This window comes from Micropterus salmoides, unplaced genomic scaffold (assembly GCF_014851395.1).
Source record: "Micropterus salmoides isolate LMB-PRFRI ecotype aquatic unplaced genomic scaffold, ASM1485139v1 Ms_hic_scaffold_20, whole genome shotgun sequence".
Classification (NCBI taxonomy): domain Eukaryota; kingdom Metazoa; phylum Chordata; class Actinopteri; order Centrarchiformes; family Centrarchidae; genus Micropterus; species Micropterus salmoides.
This window is the reverse complement of record NW_024041151.1, coordinates 17,089,964-17,109,589: the sequence shown is the minus strand read 5'-3', so window position 1 is coordinate 17,109,589 and position 19,626 is coordinate 17,089,964. Positions and strand designations below refer to the sequence as shown.

At 38.6% G+C, this 19,626-nt stretch overlaps 1 protein-coding gene across 1 annotated transcript; it reads right to left on the bottom strand.

Moving 5' to 3' along the window:
• Positions 1 to 499: 499 nt before the first annotated feature.
• Positions 500 to 19,226, bottom strand: ggt1b (gamma-glutamyltransferase 1b). The gene is made up of 13 exons (XM_038734502.1): positions 18,925 to 19,226; positions 11,464 to 11,660; positions 11,079 to 11,209; positions 10,902 to 10,991; positions 10,427 to 10,619; positions 10,172 to 10,332; positions 9,565 to 9,714; positions 4,928 to 5,064; positions 3,515 to 3,702; positions 3,301 to 3,428; positions 2,644 to 2,756; positions 2,394 to 2,507; positions 500 to 1,680 (listed from the first exon to the last, which is right to left on the bottom strand). The coding sequence occupies exons 2-13, from the start codon at positions 11,628 to 11,630 to the stop codon at positions 1,534 to 1,536; spliced, it is 1,719 nt and encodes a 572-aa protein (XP_038590430.1). The 5' UTR covers positions 11,631 to 11,660; positions 18,925 to 19,226; the 3' UTR covers positions 500 to 1,533.
• Positions 19,227 to 19,626: the final 400 nt, after the last annotated feature.

The window sequence follows — 19,626 nt, the reverse complement described above, 5'->3', positions numbered from 1 at the left end:
CATTCACTGTTTAATTAATTAATTAATTAATTCAACAATTAGGGTGCTCCATTAGGAACACAACAAAAGAAAAAGAATGTCTTATTTCTGTATTTTTATTTCTCATATAAACTTTTGTTTAGCCATGCTAGCGGTATGACTCTATGACTCTGTCAGTTGGTCTACCTCTGGTAGCATTTAGATCAAAAGTACAGCTGAGCCTAAAGTCTCAGAGCCAATAGCATGGTAGGACTCCAGTGGCTTTCATACGTCAAACAAACAACAGTTAAGCCAACAGATACAGTAAGTAAGAAAGCTTCTGCCGGGTAGTCTGTAAAAATAGTTGTAATTAAAGCCTGAGACAAAGACCCCAAATACTTTTATATAGTAACTGTGTTTAATAATTAAAGTATGTTCATTTCTAGAGTTTATTTTGAAAAATAAATAAATTACTGTACCAATTTGCTAAAAGCAAGACATACATTAATGTTAGAATTGACAAATAAAGGATCCATTCACATTGAGATTGCCCTTCATTTTAATTCTTTAATAAATACTTGTCTAGTAAGAATTGTTGTATGACAAAAAAAAAAGTTAATAATTATAACACAGTCAAATCCGAACCAGTCATCTGCAGCCAAACATTAATGAAGGCATTATAATTTAACACTTTCATACATTTCAGTAATTATGTAATACCATTTACATTCCAGCTGAGAGAAGAGCCCTGAGTCCCAACTGTGACAGTGAGCAGAAACAGCTGTACCATTGTTGTGGGGTCATTAATTGCCATTGCACTGTGGGTTGTGGGAAATTACTGTAAGTTATTATTAAGTAGGACTGCTTGTCCCTCAGGTGTAACAGTCCTTTATTTTAATAGCAGCTCCTGCCTGTGCTTACTCTGTTTGATGCCACCTCGTATGAGCAGTCCTGGTAAAATATCTTATTGTTTTTTTTAAATGACTGAAAAAATTATATTTGAGGCCTCCGTTTAGTTTTTGTTGATTTATTTCAGTGGATATTTCCTTAACCAAGAGTTCAATCGTTAGTTATTACCGTAGTCATCACATATCATATCTTTATTGGACAACAACAGCAACAGGAAACAGCTCTGCAGTGCTAATGATTTACAAATGTGGTTCATAAATTGGTAGGAATGTACACAATTATGACTGTTTGACAATTTTACCATTTCCAGGTCTGATATCCTTTTTCAATTTCAACCTTATAAGCAGAGAATGATGGTAAAATATTGTGAATTTCTTAATTACATGAAATGATGATGATGTGACATGTAAATGCAATGTAGAGTCAATATTCACAATTAATTTCAGAGTGAGGCACTTTCAAGGGAGCAACAAGTCAATGCTCTGTTATCTGAGTTGTGTGTTATGAAGTACATGAATGTTATTCAAACTTACTGACAGAACAATTGGTTCCCCAGATAGCTGACGATGGTTCCTGGTTCTTTATTAAGTCTCCAATCTCATACCACTGGTGTCAAGGATTACACAGCTACAGTCTCTCTGCATAATCAGAGGTGTATTTATGACCTCAGTACCCTGCAGCGTACGCCCACTTGCGAGGATCAGACTGAGCATGGAGTCCGTCATCATGGCGTACCACCGCCTGCACCACAGCTCCTGTTGATTTGAGGAACTCTGTCTCGTGGTTCTTTAATGCCAAACCATCCAGGATGTTCTGTGAACAGGAGCATATATGAACAACGCTGTGTTTGCTTATAAAATGCTTTATCTACGACAATGTATTAAGGTCACTGTAGGTTCAAAGACCAACAGCATAAAAAATTATGGAAGAATTGCAGAAATTTATAAATTACTAAGATGGGACACATGCTTTCAAGTGGCTTTGATGCAGTCACTGATATCTCGATCAATGTGATGCCAAGATCATGTTCGGTCGAGTGGTAACATCAAAACAACTGTATACTGTAGCATTGCTAACAGGTACAAACAAGAATTTTAGTTTGGTGGAAACAAATATCATATCATAAGATCATTATTAATGCTTTTTGGAGCATCACATTACTTTACATCAGGAAGTAAGTGTAGGAAAGAGTATTATTTAGAGGATCTTTATCACATGTAGCCTGCAAGGAGGTGTGGACCTTTTCTATTTATTTCCCTCAATGGTATATGTAAAAGATAAACAACCTCTTTTAATACATCCTATAATGAACCAGCCTTGCTTTCATTTTGTTATCAAAGGCCTTTTTACATTATACTCATCCCTGAGTATAAATCTAATGAACAGTGTCCCAGTCCTGGTCATGACTCAGGTATAAGGGCTCAGTGTTAGCTGGGCTTTTGGGTGAAGGACTATCTCCCTACACGCCACAACACCATGCTATTAGTCACAAATATCAGTATTGTTTACTAATTTGTGACACTCACTTTGTCAAAGCCAGGCTCTGCTACAGTGATGTTGGGACTCAGCTGGTTGTGGATCCTTGGATCTGACACGGCTTTATTCAGATCGTAGTTGAAGAACAGTGCATTCAGAATCACCTACAAAACAGCCAACATTTCCGCCAAGAGATTATCAATTACAGTTCTTAGCCATAGTACATAATACATTAATTTAAAAAATACTTTAAAAGGTTCCAACAGCAGTATCAGCATCTGACCATGGCTTGTGTCTTACCTGAGCGACAGAAGTAGTGATTTTTGTACCTCCCGAGCCTCCGACCACCATCTTAACTTTGTTGTTTTTGTCAAGGAGGATGGCTGGGCACATAGAAGACATTGGCCTTTTTCCTTTTAACAGAATTTAATAGTAGTTTTAAGTTAACAGAGCAGTAGAATGAAACAATGTCCTTTGCAGTCCCTGTAAAATGTATTCACGCCCTTTGGAAGTTTTTATATTCTATTGTGTCAACACTGAATCAAACAAGATTTAATGGATTTATATTCACTTTGTAGAGATCTGTTTCCACTTTCAAAATGTAAAAAGAACCCACACATTAAATCTATGTTGGCTCAATGCTGTAAAACAACAAAAGATGTAACCTTCCAAAAGTTAGTGAAGACATTTGATCAACTCTATATTTTTTAGTAGTAATGCACAAAAAACATAATGTACAGAATCAAGGACAGGTCACATTCTGCATGACTTTATCCTTAAGATTGCTATTCTTCAGCCTAATGTTGAACAGCCAATCTATATTACAATTTTACTGCTTTTGAGAACCCTTAAGTGTGTTTCTGTGTGTGTGGATCTGATTTGTGCTGCCTTTCAGACTAAAGACCAGTTAAGTAGTGTGAGTGTGTGTGTGTGTTGGGGGGGGGGTATTAATCTAACCTGGCCTGATGAAGTTGTTTGGTGAAGGAGGCACTCCAAACCCGTTTGTGATAAGCGGGGAGCTGAAGTCGTCCATCTCATCATTAAGAAGTATCCCTGTCGATCTTGACATGACTTTGGAGCCAAAACTGCAGGAAAATGTTAACCAGTAAGATATCATGGGAGTTTTTTGGTACAACATAGGTAAAAGTCTTGGTCAGTTAGGAGGTCATACTATTGGTTGATGGTGCTGGTGGCGGCCACAGCACTTCCATCTTCTGCTACTACGGAGATGTGTGCAGTCCCATAGTTTTCAGGCAGGTAAAACTCTGGCTCGTAGTAGTTGATATGATGTGTGGTGTCATCTGTGATCTTTTCACGTAGGCCATCAGCATAGTAACTTGAAGTCATGTTCTGGATGAGCTGTGTAAGACAAAGTGGGACATGAAAAAAAATCCAAGACAGGCAAAGTCTTCCTTGCTTTTAATTATGTCTCTCTGTGTAGTCTGGAAGTTGCCTAGCTAAGCCCAAGTCTTTCTTGTCTAAGGGATAAAATAGCAGACATTCACAGATGTCTCCAAAGATGGTTTGTTGAACTATGCTACATGTTATGATTTGGGTATTTACTCTACAAAGTCCTTAAATATCAGGTGGAAACATCAGATTATTCTTTATCACAGTGTAAGCTATCCAGCATGTGATATGAATACATATATGCCAAACAAGTATCATATAAATTATATTGATATACTACAAAATTGAAACAGCAAACACATTTGTGAGAAACATAATACCACCTAGATTACGTTTTTTATCATCATAATGAGTAAACATGGTTGATAACAAATCTGCCAAGTTGGAAAATGTTGATACTCAACATAACTGAAAAAAGTTTCCATGACAAGGTATTTTATTGGTTTCCTTGCTCTAAAGCATGATTGAACTTTTTGTAGTTGTATTTTAGGCATTCACACCACTCTGGGGTCAACAGTGAGTTAACATTTACCTTGAAGAGTAACTTTACACTCCCTGAAAGTCTTGTTTTTGCTGACCACCAGTGATTTAATGTCTCACCTTGCTGCAGTTATGTACAGGTGTACTCCAAGACACAGTGTTCCTGAGCAAGACACTTAACCCCTAGTTGCTCCAGAGGCATGCGACCTCTGACATGTATAGCAATTGTAAGTCGCTTTGGATAAAAGCGTCAGCTAAATTAATAAATGTAAATGTAAATGTCACCGTTGGGTGTGGTTACAGGGCACATTTCAGACCAACCACACCCATCAGTTAAGCTAGGTGCGGTCGAAGGTGAAACAGGGTTGAAACTTTTAACCAGAGGTGCACAAACACTGCCCTTCGGCCTTGTTTTAAGTTACTCTTGAAGCAAAGTGAAAAGCCACTAGGTGTACAATTTGAAAATGCCAGTCTTTGGCACATCACTTGAAGCATGCTGCCACCCTCTTTCAAAAGTTTTAAAGGACAAGTACAAAGTATTAGGCCTTTAGCTTTGGAGAGGTTTTTTTGTTCCCTACTTTCAACAGGAGCATCTGCAGCCTCCAGATAGGTAGCATAAATATAGTGCTATTCCCCAGAATCTAAAACAGACCCTTTAACAGTATATCATTTTAAGCAGAGACCACGACCTTACATCTGTGATGTTGAGAAACTTCGGATCTCCAAGTAGGGTCCTTTTTGCATAAGCAAAACGATAAGCCTCCACGATGCGATGATAGGTTAGGATCTTTTTCTCAGTGCTTGCCATACTATCTGGGGTGAAGTTGTACCCTGTGGAAAATATAACAATCAGTAACTTGGTGTGATAAGCAGCCACAGAAGAAGTAGAGGAAGTAAGAAGAAGAAGTACCACAGCCTCACCCATCTGTCTTTATTCAGTTGGGGGTCCAGGTTTAAAGATAGGAAAGGAGACAGCTAAAATGGACTTGACCCAGTCTGTTCCTGTGTTTTTGTTTCGTCTAAAAGCTGCTGTGACCAGACCATGGGTATTAGCCTGAGCTGACAGCAACAGAGGGGAACAGGAGGAAGTCTGAGGGAACCGAAGAGTATTGGTTTGATGGGTTTCAGCTGTCGGACAGAGGCAGGAGTCACGGTACATCAGCAGGATGAAACTTCTGGGCAACCACTTGACTGTGTCCACTTAGAGGTAAATTGGTGAGATTAGTGTTAGTGTGTGACACTGTGGGCCGCAAGTGGGTGGTCAGAAGAGGAAACGTTGAGAGAGATTCATTACTTCGGAAGGATGTTTCTCATCTAATCTCAGAGGAAGACACTGTAGTGAAAAGTAGCAGAGAGGCAGTGTCTTCAACACAGACAGTTTGGATTTTTTGCAATGACCAGCCAACACATGGTAAAATCAGACATATGATGGAGTACACCTAAATTATATAGGATTATCTGATGAAAATGAAGATAGACCAAGGTAGCAATGACTTTGTGAGGCATCTGTTACTGTTCGAGTAACAGATCAACAATCCAAGAGTTTTCATTCCTATACAACACTGTCTTCCAAAACCCACATGACAGTTACATTCATATGTATGTCACGTCAAAGGAATAGCTCGACATTTTGGGAAATGTGCTTATTCGCTTTCTTTAAATAAGCTTTACAAAAACCAAGACCTAGCAAGCCAGCAAATAAGTTATTACTTATTAGTCGAACAGCAAGAAGGCCAGCCTGTCTTGCATCCTTTCAGCTCTTTTGGCTCACACCAGCGAGTAAAAGCCTGTACGATATTTACTCTTCTTCGGTCTCTCTCTCTTCCTCACTTCCTCTGACAACATCTTTGGTCTCTTTGCAGCCTCTGGCATGATACCCATACATACCAAACTGGCTTCTTCCAAAGAAGCAAGTTTACATTGTACATGCTATACTCTTTGATTCTTCTTAAAACTAGCTTCATTAAAGAGTCATTTTGATGAGTGTGACATGGTGAAGCATTAAGCTGCTGTCATGAAAGATTTTAATGTTACATAGCACTATATCAGGCGCCCCGGGCCCAGAGTGGCAATGACAGAGATGTCATTCTTCCTATTACAGGTCAGTATACCATCAAAATGATTTTGAAGCTGTTGTTTTAAGACAAAAATACTACATAATGTTGCTTTAAGAAGAAATCAGGATAACTACACTGGTATTTTTGGCCAAGGCAGCCCACCAAACACACCATCGTTCCATTTAGGGCACATGTGTCAAACTCAAGGCCTGCGGGCCGAATCCGGCGGGGAGCCGAGAAGTGACGGCATCCTGCCACTACATTGTGATAATTTTCCGACAAGTGGAGGTGAGAAATGTATACAAACAATCCCTAAATGTCCAAGAGGAGAAAAATTGATGCAGAAGGAAGGCAATTTTATGAATGGTGGGAAAGTGAATACATGTTTGTGCTTCAAGGAGAAAAAACGGTAGCCTAGGCCTATGTCTTTTGTGTTATGAGGCAGTATAAGTGATGAAGGCTCAACGTTAGTTAAGGCTTGTGCAGACTACACGACTTTCAGCATTGGCCGAAAGATGTAACACATGCAGGTAGCAGGGATTGTCTGAGCTACAGAGAGAGCTGGAGGGGAGTAAAATGTATTTTGCGGTGAAAAAGTAGCCCCCTGCTCTGCCAGCTGCCTGCTCTCATTGGCTGGATGTGGATGTCTAGCCGGCTGACTCCACCAGATATTTGGCGTGCTAGATATTTGGCGTGCTAGATATCTGGCCGACGTCGGCGACATGTCAGAAATGTGTCAGGGAGCCGTTTTGATGTTGAGTAGTTCACAAAAAACGACTGGCGACCACAGATCAACGGCTGATTTACCCCCGATCACAGCCTGATGGTTGCCGAGCTCTCCTAGTGGCAAATCGGGCTAAAAATCGTGTTGTGTGAACTAGGCTTCAGCTACAGTAGCCTATATGTCTGCATTTTTCCAGGTAATCAAACTATCTGTCATTAGTTGGATGTATGCCTTCTGCAAGGCTGTGCAGCTGGACTATTTGTTTTATCAAATGTCACATCTGTCCCATGTTATTAGCAGCTCACAATTATTTGTTTTACCATTCTGCACCTCTGGACAGTGAAAAAGTGAAAAGTTACTGTAAAAGCTTTTGTTTGATGATATTTGTCTTTGTTATTTACTTGAAATGTTTGATCTTTTTAAATCTTGTAAATTCATTTATTATGTTATAATAATAGACATTTTATTTTATTTTTACATCTTATAAATGTCCTTAACTTGAATACATAATCAAATAAAGAGACAGTTATTGAACAATATGTTAAGGAGTTGTTACGTTTATACAGTTTTACAGTTGCAACTGGCCCTTTGAGGGTAACTGTAATGCTTATGTGGCCCTTGGTGAAAATGAGTTTGACACACCTGATTTAGGGGGTCAGATTAGGGGTGTGATGAAACACTGAGAAGTGACATTGCACACGACTGGTGTCCATGACTAAAAGACAAGAATATATTTTAATAGACCTACTATTTAGAAAAAATATTTATAGTTGAAAGATTGAATAGGGGGGTCTGTGGGTCCTCCCCCAGAAGATTCTGAGCATTAAACACTTAATTTCCTGCATTCTGGAGACATTTTCTGTACCAATTTGTGGTGGAAATGACTTCATTTTTATAAAGGTAGGGACAAAATTCAGGTGGCAGGAGACAATTCACAATGTAAAAATATAATGCAGTAATCAGTAGCTTATTATTATTTTTTGCTTAACAAATGCTTTCAAAAAGTGGTGGCTACATGTCCTCAGCGTCCCAAGTGTAAATGACCCTCACTCCCTGCTCCCTCACTACAGGTTGAGCTACTCCATGCTTATCGCTTCACCTCCACTCTCTTCCTGCTCTCTCTCTCTCACTCAGCCCATCACGGTCACTTTGTCACTCTGTTTCGCTATCACGTGCCTCCTCTTCTGCCTGGCAGTGGCCACCACAGCTCTTTTACTCCTTCAAGTGTCTGTGCCTGCACTACGCAGGGTTGAAGCTACTGCAGCCCCGGTATCAAACATATCAGTTAGGCCTATTTCGCTCATTTGGTGGCCCTCTCTGAAGAATGTTTTTTTGTGGCCCGTAACGCAACAACCAGAGAGCAGAGGTGGTGGGGGCTAGTAAGAGATGTGATTGGGCCAGCCCAATGTCAGTATAGAAAATTACCCAATGGGCCTCTGTCCATGCTTTACGGGCCGATCGTTAATTAATATTTCTCTATAACAGGGTGGACATGATAAGCTTGACAACATCCAACAACAAACAAAATTTGGAAATAGAAGTGTAGAAATGTTCTTTACTTCAGCCGTTTCTTATAACCTCCAAATTGTTGGTGGTGATGTCACTAAATACATCGGCCTGTTTCTTAAAGTGGCAGTTACATCACAATGACAGGGTGGCAATTTCAGAGACACGTACAAAATGTTTTATATTATAATGAAAATTAAAAAATTACTAAAGTAAAATCTTGTTTTATTAACAAACTTGTGAAAGACCATAACTACATAGAAATACTATTTTAATTTTGTGTAATTAAACACTTATTACACTCACTGAACATAGCAGAACAGCTGGTGGGACATGCAAAAATCACATGCACCCAATCAAAGAAAATGATATAAAATGAGGGAAACACATTTCTAGAGACTAATCATTGTACTGATGTGTGTGTAAATGTTATAACAAAACCTCAGAATTCTATTATTTTACAATATGTTCATGGTGACTGAGTTATTCTGAGGAGGACGCTGATGTATTGCGTCGACTAAATGCAGTCAATGTAACGTTACCATTTAACAAGCATTGATTACTTCAACCTTAAGCTAGTAAAAATCTACAATGTTGCCCCTTTGAAGTTGGGGAAAGATTGTGCATGGTTAAAAGACACCACCATTGACTGTTAGACAGAAGCTGGTGGTTCTTTGATGAAGACAGTCCAACATTGTGAACAGTACTTGCACATTGTTCGTTTACAGTATAAATGATATATCTTGCAGTCATATATCATGTTATATGATATAGTGATGTGTGTTACTGTGTTGTAAAATGCAGATCTACATGGATCTTGTTTGGGAAAATAGGCTTACTTCAAGATGTCAAGTCTTAGGTAACTTTAAGGTAACTTTAAGTCAACAAAGCTCTTTATTTTAAGAGCAGCTTTAGTGTACAGTAGATCAGTATGCTGCTCAGTGGAGTCCTTTCTGAGAGAGTGACTAGCAAAGTGAAAGCCACTCACATTAAAGCACATCTCTCCCACTCAGGGTGATTTTTGGACGAAGTATCAAGGCTTACCATTCAAGATGTTTAATATCAGCGAGAGCACAGGGCCGCTAGCGGGGGCATTGGGAACAGCCATGGTGTACTCCCCCACATTCACCCTTAAAGGATATTCATCCAAGACAGGCACATAATCCTTCAGATCCTCCATTGTGATGATACCGCCTAAACAGGGATTGACATGCACACTGTGAATGCACAGTTAGACAGATCTGGCAATACAAATCCTTGTTACCATGGAAGTTAGCAATGCAGAGAGAGGAGCATATTAGTATGTTTTATTATAAGTCTTTTTAGCAAATTACTTCTAGCAATAATGATGATTATGATAATGTCCTTGGTGTGACATTAGCATGCTTCGTGGATACAAGAACATGATCTAATCTGCAGAAATAGCTGTTTGGGTTGTAAAATAAATTCAAGATTGAAAAGATGACTCCATTTTGCAACTTTTTCACAATAAACGACAAAAGTGGAAACTTGTTTTTTTTGTCTCCTTTTTATAGTAGGATTGTTCATCTCTTTGCTGGGAGTCTTAAGTCTATTCAAGAATGTGCCTTCAGACTTTTTGGTCCACACTCATTGACTTTCCTAACTTGAATAAAACAATAGAAAATACTACCTGCTGCCTGAATATCTGTCACAAGGTTTTGAGCCAGTTGTCCCTGATAGAAAGCATCAGCACCCTCTTCTGCTATTTTCCTATAGGTTTCTGCAAGCCTGGTAAATACGATGGTGTCATTTTCTTTTAGGATGTCACCATTTTTCCCACAAAACACTTCACTGAAATAGAGGGAAAGAACATTTACGATGCTAATGAATGTTTGACTTTCAAATAGTCAGACAATGATTTTATGCTCAGGTTGATGCCTCTCACCACAGGGCTTGGTCCTTGATGATTGTTTTCTTGTTAGTGGACACAGCAGAGGCAAGAGCCCTGCCTAAAGGAAAACCTTTTTCTGCAAGTACAATGCTAGGCTGGAACAAGTCTTTCCAAGGAAGTTTGCCATGTCGTCGGTGCGCCATCTCATAACCTCGAATCTCCCCTGGTACAGCAATAGACAACCCTCCTACCAACCATGGAAACCAAAGAAACAAAAACTTATATAATTGCCTCATAAGTTATTCAGACATTATTTTAGGGCACTGGTATACTACTGCAAGGTCTGGATTCTAAGACCCAAGCATTTGTTGTTTTATATTCCTGATCTAAGAGTCTGTCACAGCTCTAAGAGAATACACACTCTAACCTCTCTTTTGTCTGTTACTATCACAGGTTCATCTTTTTCCATAACAAAGTTAACCACAGCTTCCCCTAATTTCTGTGTCTGATAGGGCTGGTTAAACATTACCTTTCTGGGATAAATCTGTACTGTTTCCAAACATGTTCTCTGTTGCAATGCGTGGTGCAGTCTCCCTGGCATCAATGGTCTCTACCGTCCCTGTGTATGAGTCACAAACCAGGAAATATATTTAAACAAAAGACTTTGGTGGTATTGGTGGTGATGTATGTTAGAGTAAACGTGTACCAGTTGTTCGGTTGTAGATGGTGAAGAAAAGTCCTCCTCCGATGCCTGCACTGTGAGCGTTCATAAGTCCAATGCACAGTAAAGCAGCTATAGAGGCATCTACTGCAGACCCCCCTTTCATCAGTATGTCTCTGTGGTAAAATTAATTAAAACACACACAGGGAGGGAAGGGGTGGAGGATTAGTTTTTATGCTTAAGATCTTACGAACCCCTTGTTGGCAGACATAAATAATTTAAATAAAGTCGGTTCACAGGGATTTGCATGTATGCTAAAGTCGTGTGAATGCATGGCTGTATGTGTGAGCAATGTTAAAACTTCTATGAGTGTTTACACAGCAGAGCAATATGTCTGCCATGAACGATGTTTCGGTGTGTTAGCTCTCACCTGCCAACTTCTGAACACGGCCCAGCATCTGCTGCCACGGCTGCCTTCAAGTACACATGCTCACTTCGTTGCTTCCTTCTCTCCACACCGAAGAAGACACCCACAAAAGTGGCGACAGATGCCAACAGCAGCAACGTCAGTGCCACAATTATTGTCTTGTTGACCATTTTTATGGTTATAAATACTTTATTTATTGCCTGGAGAGAGAGAAAAACATTTATAGCTATTTTATGAAAATGCACCAGCAACATGTAGCACTAAAATCAGAAACCAGCAAAACCACTGTGAACCCCAATCCAAAGATCTTATCATATGGATCAAAGGATTAATAATTTAGAATACTATGTGTGTCACACATTACAGGTTTAAATATTGCATTAATATTGCATTATCAGCAAATCAATGCCCTGATATTTGAATCAATGCTTCACATGAACGTTAAACCTACAACTGAGGCTTACATAATAAAATATGAATTACATACAAAATGTTTAGATATCAAATCTATATAGCTAATCAACTTTCAGAAAACCCTCTTGATTGCAAAGCTAAAATTTGGTTGAGAAAACTTGATATTCATGTGTATTGACAATTTCCTTTGAAAACAGCATTACAAACACTGATAGAAGTGGTTTGCTAAAACGTTGGTATCTTTATAGTCAGACAGGAAGTACTCATTATAATTTTCATTGTCTATATATTTCAGAAGCTTGCAGCCATCAGGGCTCCGCTAATGTTAGCCTTCTTCTGATGCTGCTATTATTTAAATAGGTTAGAAATAGGCTATACAGGTGAACATACTTCAGATTTGGGGTTGCACTATTAGGCTACGCACTTTATAATGCTCCAGCCCTGCATGCCATTCTCACTCCCCTGACAGTATACAGATCAGCTGTCTCGTCTAGTGTCATACTGTAAATTACCGTCTTATTTTTGCGGGCCTGACTAATAGTGAAAAGCTCATAAAATAACCTACTGAAGATGCATTAAAAATCACAAATGATTCAAAGTAACTTTGGTTTAATGACTGCTGCATTAAACAATAAATTTTTTGTTTTGTGTCTTGTAAGTTGAAGAGGCTATTGTGACTTTGTTTTTAGCACATTAGACCGCAAGAAACGGCATTTCGTGATTATTCGGTATGTGGATGAATGACAACAAAGTATAAAATAGTGACAATAAACTAACTTGAAATAATAAATCAGTGGCAGGCCATTGGTTTCTATTTTGCATTGGTCCACATAATCTTGACTAAGAGACTAGATTTTCTTGGTCTTTTTTTAATTGATACTGAAAATGTGTATGGACATGGTTCCCACAGAGGTTGCTGCTGGAAAGCTGAGTTTCATTTGCGCTGGAAGTGGCTACCAAGCCACCAAGAGATCCACTGCCCAGCTAGGTCAGCAAGACAGAGTTTCTGTACAACACAGCATACCATAGTCCTGCTAGTGTTTACAGTTAACAGCTGATGACAGTTATTCTGTGTCCACTTCACTTCAATGCCCTGGCAGGTTTCTACCGGGAGCCGAATTACCTGCGAGGTAGTCTGCTCTCCAATACAAACAGACCCGGTCATTAAAACACTGAAATACCGTTAACACAGCCACACCACACGTTGGTCCTGTGGTGTGTTTACAGCTAACAGCTGATCAGGGTCCGTGGATGCCAGAGAATGCAAAAGTAACTTTTAATTTTTATTTATCAACAGAGCTGTGCTGATGTTTCACAGCTCTTGAACTGGTAAAGTTGCTGTTACGGTTACCTTGTCTGTGGTCTGCTGGCAGAACACCGGCTGCTTTTTGTTCAGGTGCCGTCATGCTGTTGCCAAGACGGCATAAGTTTAGTTTTATGGTGGATGGACGATGTCATTACATATATGAAATAATCCCATACTTCGGACACTTTCTTCTTTGTCCCTCACTATTTTCTCTCTCTTCCTCCACTTTGCAAATAGCTCCATTATAATCAAGTCCTGTTCACAGCTTAACCGCGATGTATGAGAGTAATAAATGTCCATGGGAAACACTGTGCTGTATAGTTAAATGGATTAAAGGAAGCATTGATGCAAAGAATTTGTGTCAATGCATTTTATTAATTCTACTTTTTTTAATCGATGAATCGTTTCAGCCGTACTCCACTGCCAATTTGCTTACTGAAAAGTGACCATTACAGAGGAAATAGTTTATATAATTCCCCTGTGCACACATTCTTTGTTTAAATTAGATGGAAATCAGAGCAGCAAACAAGGCACTCTTGAAAAAACTTCAGGCTCAGGAACTGGGTGTATGGCTCCTTATCTTAAAGCATAATGTGGAATGTGAAAATACTTGTGCACACACAGAAATACACTGCATATACTTTTCAACATTTCATGTGAAACATGAAATATGTTTAGGAGTATTTACACTTCAACTTATGTCCCTTAGCAAGAGTTCAGCTTTAATGTTTGGTGTTTTATTTGTGTTGTACAATTAGCTTGTCCTTTGTATTGACAAACATAATGTGAAATGTAACATTTTCAGTCAGTAGTAAAGACATAGGGAGAACAAATGTTTTTTAGAATTTATTGCAATGTGATAAATAAACCATATCTTTTTTTTTTTTGAATGGACCTATAACACAAATATGGACATATTTAAAACTAAAAGTAAACAGATGAAGAGAAGGCCTTTCCACGTCAGTCCACGCTAACAGATTGACTTCCAGCACAATGAGGAGGATACACAGGTCTCTGCAGCTTTCTTGGCACCAGGTGGGACATCTGTTCCACAATGTGACTGTGAGAGGAAAATGTGTAATAAATGCTTCAGGTAATGAAAAATATTAAGTAAACTATATACAGATGTGTCGAATAGAATATTGTGGAAAAGTTAATACGTAATTTAATTAAAAAAGTGATTCTTATATATATTCGAAACGCATTACACAAAGTGAAGTATTTCAAGCCCCTTTTTGTTTTCATCTTAATGATTACGGTTTACAGCACATGGAAATCAAAACAAGTATCTCAAAGTGTATTAAAATGTAAGAATAAATATGTTCAGTGGCTCAGTGTTTCTATGTTGACAATATACTATTATGTCACATACATGGGAGAAAATGGAACATGTGAGACAGTCTTTAAAGGTTTTTGTGTTTTGTTTTGTTTTCTTTGAAATTGTCCTTACAAGACAAAAAATGTAATATCAGCTGTCAAATGTCCAGTAGCCAAGAGTAACGTTACTATTTATAGTTTAAGCTGTGTGTAGCAGACGAGGAGGCATCAGGACGTCAACAAGAACTGATCACTGAAAGATATACAAATATAAAAGTGCCTTTTATCTCTCAACAGTCATATTCGAGACAATAATTGCACACAGCACTGCCGACAGCAACAACGTTACTCAAAATAGCGGTGTGGGGACGTAGCTTACCACACATAATCAATTAATAGCAATAACAGCCACGACTAGTGTTTTACAAGTTAAATGCTACCATCAAATATAACCAAGGAATCTACCGCTAGCTTATTAAGTTTATGACAAGTAACGTATAATCAAGTGACATCAAAATAAACAACTCTTAACTAACTAGTTATGTAAAAGAGTTTATTGATTTGCTTCAAATTGTTTAAAAGTGTTGCAAATTAACATTAATGTTACCATATTTATATATTAAAAAATGTTAAAGCATTTTAAACCATATGTAATATAATGTCAACCGATAAATAAGTTATTTTAAGTGTTGTTGTATAGTTTCAGGTAACTTACCTCTAGTGTAAGATGGTAACAGGCCAACCTCCAGCATACATTTAGCCGAGAAGCCATCTCCTCTAACGCAGAGATGCATATAGCATTAGCTGTTGGCCCACCCTTTGCAACTATAACAGCTTCAACTCTTCTGGGAAGGCTGTCCACAAGGTTAAGAGTGTGTTCATTGGTGTTGTTGACCACTCTTCTAGAAGCGCATTTGTGAGGACAAGCACAGATGCTGGACATCCCAAAGGTGTTCTGTTGGGTTGAGGTCAGGACTCTGTGCAGGCCAGGCAAGATCCTTCACACCAAACTTGCTCGTCCATGTCTTTATGGACCTTGCTTAAGCCCCTTTTAAATGTTACCAGCTCAACTCGCCTCTACTCGCCTTTTTTGGTTTTGCATCGGGGAAAAATTGTGCCTGTACCTGCCACCTGGTACTTTTTTCGTATCACCTCCATCGAAGTTCCAAGCGAGCTGAGGCAATACTAAAAGGTGACATGAAAACACAGCAGACTACTGATTGGTCAGAGAATCGTCACTATTCACTGCATCATCCCTGTGCGGCGTCAGACAGAGGCCAGCATATTTTACAGTTTTCGTACATTATTTCATCACTAAACCCACTTCTGAGAAGTTTTGAGGTGGGAAATCAACTGTGTAGATTTGCAATATTGACAGTTTTACGAAAATTGATGGCAGATGAAAAATGTGCTTGAACAATTATGGAGCTGAGGAGGTGGCGGCGGAAAAGCTTGCGCCAACCCGCAGGAGTAGTTTGCGAGCCTGGCCGGCCAGCCGCGCACTTTCAGGCAGAGGAAAACACAGTTGCTCACTCACGAGGTTGTTGTTGTTTAGTTAACTAAATTCTTGAATAAAAAGACGCCTAAATGAACAAAACTTATTGTTCTTAGTTATTAAACGGCTTTTAAACTTTTTTAAAAAACTTTTTTTTACATTTTCAACTCCTTCCAGCATGCCAGTGTGTGTGTGAAAATTATTGAGGGAGTAAAATAACATTAATTTTTTTAAATTATCATCAGTGTCACTCGACAAAAAAAGCAAGCAGACCTAGGTCAAACAATTAGCTCGTCATAAATTAGTGCTTGATATTTAATGTATTTATTTTATGTGTTGCATGGTGTTTTTCTTTCTTTTTTTTAGCAGTCTGGCAGTCAATCAACCCAAACAACTGAAAGGTGTGGTTTTATATTTCAGATAGAGCTGCAACGATTAGTTGATTAGTCAGTTGCTACAAAACGAATCAACAACTATTTTGGACTTGATATATAATAGGACTTCATAGTTGTTTGAGTCATTTTTAGGCAAAAAGGTCAAATGTAAGAATTTGCTGCATTTCATTATACAGTAAAAGCCTACATTTAATATTTGGGTTCTGGACTTTTGGTCAGACAAAGAAAAACATATTTCAAGAACTTGGGATTTAGGAATTTGTGGCGGGCATTTTTCTGTGTTTTGTGATGTTTTAAAGGCCAAATGATTAATTGAGAACATAGTCAGCAGATTAATCAATAATGAAAATACTGATTAGTTGCAGCCATAATTTCACGCTATTATCTGCCACCAAATAACTTCAATAACAGTGAACCATTATTACTTTGAATAATAACATAAAGTACACAAAGAACCATCCCCTAAAAAATGGTTCTTCAGTTGGTGGTGGTTCTTTGTAGAACCAGAGTCATTTGAAGAACCATTTAAGAACCATCATTTTTCTGAGTGTAACATTATCATGCAACGAGCATGGATTAGTTCAACGTCAAGCTGATATCAGGTAGGGCTGAGTGCAGTAGTAGGTAAACAGAGGTGTGGGCCCAAATTGCAGACACTGACGATGAGGATGCAGTAAAAGATGATTTATTAAATGAACAAAAACAGGCTTACATCCGAGCATGAGGCAAGAGTCCAAACACGGGTTAAATCCAACAAAGGCAGAGTACAGAGTCCAAACATGGGTTAAATCCAAAAGGCAGCGTAATCCAAACACAAGGGAACAACACGGAAATCCAGGGAAACAGAGGACTGAACATAACTGAGGGCAATACAGGGGCACACCACACACAGACACTGGCAAGAGGGGCAATTAAACGCAGGTGAGACGCTAGAAAAAAAAAAAAATCACCAAAATTACAAACTAAAACAGGAAGTAAAGCTACAGACAATACGCAAGGATATATGTAACTAAATACAGCATAAAACAAGGAAGCAAAGCTCAACTAAACAAACCTAAACAAGAACATAGAGGGGAGGGTAAAACAGAAATGGACATTTAACAAAATACCAGTGGAAGTTTACCTGGAGTTTCCAGCCGGTGTGTCAGTCTCTCTTTTGCCCTGCTAATTACTTCAAGCACAAGCACACGCTGTGGAAGGCAGTCACTGCAATCTGAAACCTCACCGCTAGAGACCACTAGAGGTATTTTATAAAGGCATGTGTTTCCCGCACATATACTTCACTCTAAAAACAACATTGTGTCATGTTACAAGACGCGGCGGATATCGGCGATATCTTACAAGGACGAACCAGGTAAAGCAACAGTGCACACAAGTGCAGATGTCATTAGGTACCACATACGTTTAGGTCATTTGGTTATGTCATTATCAAGTCAGCGACTTTATAAAACATACTGCCCAAATCCATATCAGTAGCTTTTTCATTTTAAAACTTGTAGTCTTCAGACCCAACCAATGCTGCCTCAAGTGACATCACCTGAGGCGATTAATCAGATTTTGCTAGAGCCACAAAAGCCTTTACACAACTTTTTTCACATAAGCAGATATACTCTTAAAGACCTGTAAACAGACTTTTATGTATTACTTTTTTGGTGTTTTGTCTTTAACCAAACAAGTGCACACAGAGCTGACCTGTTGGCAGTAGGTCAAATTATATATCCATGCCCTGTAGGCAACAATACAGCCCTAACCCCACTTTACATTGTTAAACTCCTTGACTGAAAATAAGTCTACTCTGCCTCTACTGACATCATTTAAACCTGTTTATCAGGCCAACAATATGCATTTTTCACATTTACAGGTTGTAAATGTCCTTGCCAAAATGTTAAAATAAAGGTTGATTGAATAGAGGGATTTTTAATAAATACTTATGCAGAAATTACATAGTTAACTACTATCATGCAAATAAATTACCTATGTTGAAACAATGTATCATACACAAATAACAGTGGGATTTTGAAATGTGTGGAGGGCTCTGCTAGCAAATAAACCTCCAAATTGTTGTGTTGCAGTTGTCTGAATCATACAATGTGTTCATACAGTTCTGTATATCTGAGATAATCTGACTGTGAGACGGTGTATTCACCTGGGTGTGCTTTCAGCTGCCAATAAGACAAAGAAAAAGGAAAAAGTAATTCAGCTTGATAACACCTCCCATTTGCTCCAAACCCTAAAGCTTACTGTCATTAAGATTCTTTGGTCTGTCAAAGGCATTAAACCAGATTATGTAACAGGAAAGGGAATTGATAGTGAGTGAACAGTTTCACAGCACAAGATCAAGTGACATTAGAGTACACAAACCATTTATACAAAATTGTCACCTGCCTTTCCATCTCAGAGTTCAAAGTCACTTCAGCAATTAAATATGAGGGAAATTTTGTGAGGTAATATGAGGACTTGGAGAAATTTGAATCCAAATCCTTAGATTGGATTGACCGCCACCTAGATGATGGGATGAAAAAAAAAATTGGTCTTACCTTGATTTCTTGTGGAGGCCTCAGCAACAGGCTGCTCACTGTGTGCGTTTGCCACGATCTGCAGCAGTTGATAGGTAACGGGCTTACTGTGGTGCTCAATGTGTAACTATCACTATCAAGTCAGTAAACTTTAACCCACTCAATCATAAAACAGCTATCTTGTGTTATCAAGGGGAGTAAAAAAAAGTGCAGAGACAGAAGAAACAACTTGAGACGAGATTCAAGTTATTACTCAAATAATTAGTCATCTGTACTCAATCTTCACATACCGTTCTAAATACCACAGACCAATGGCATGACCCTGAACCTGAGAGGAAATAACAAAATAACAATTCACTGAATGAATAGTGCTTTATCTGCAGTGATATTTAAACGTATCTGCAGCAAAGATTAACTAACAGTAGCCTCAGTTTGCTGGTGGTTCATTTTAAATAGATGACATATGATGATAGATACCGGTAGTCACATTTTGACAAAATGCTAAACTAGGGACCTGTTTCACAGCTCTGATGCAGCACTAGAATAAATATAATTTTTTTGCATAAAGGTTCACAAAACGTTTGATTTTAAAGTTTTAAATAAAGTGCCTCCTCACCAGGAAAATGAAGGCTTTCAGGGCTGCGGGGGAGAAGATCACATCTGCCATGAGGGGAGGAAAAAACGCTACAAATAAACTGCAGGGGAACAGTGTGAGCAGAGCTG

Coding starts and splice junctions, on each gene's coding strand:
- ggt1b (XM_038734502.1), bottom strand. CDS start 11,630: ATGGTCAACAAGACAATAATTGTGGCACTGACGTTGCTGCTGTTGGCA. Junction 5,065..9,564: donor GATATTAAACATCTTGAATG/GTAAGCCTTGAT, acceptor TATTTTCCACAG/GGTACAACTTCACCCCAGAT. Junction 2,757..3,300: donor AAACAACTTCATCAGGCCAG/GTTAGATTAATA, acceptor TTCTGTTAAAAG/GAAAAAGGCCAATGTCTTCT.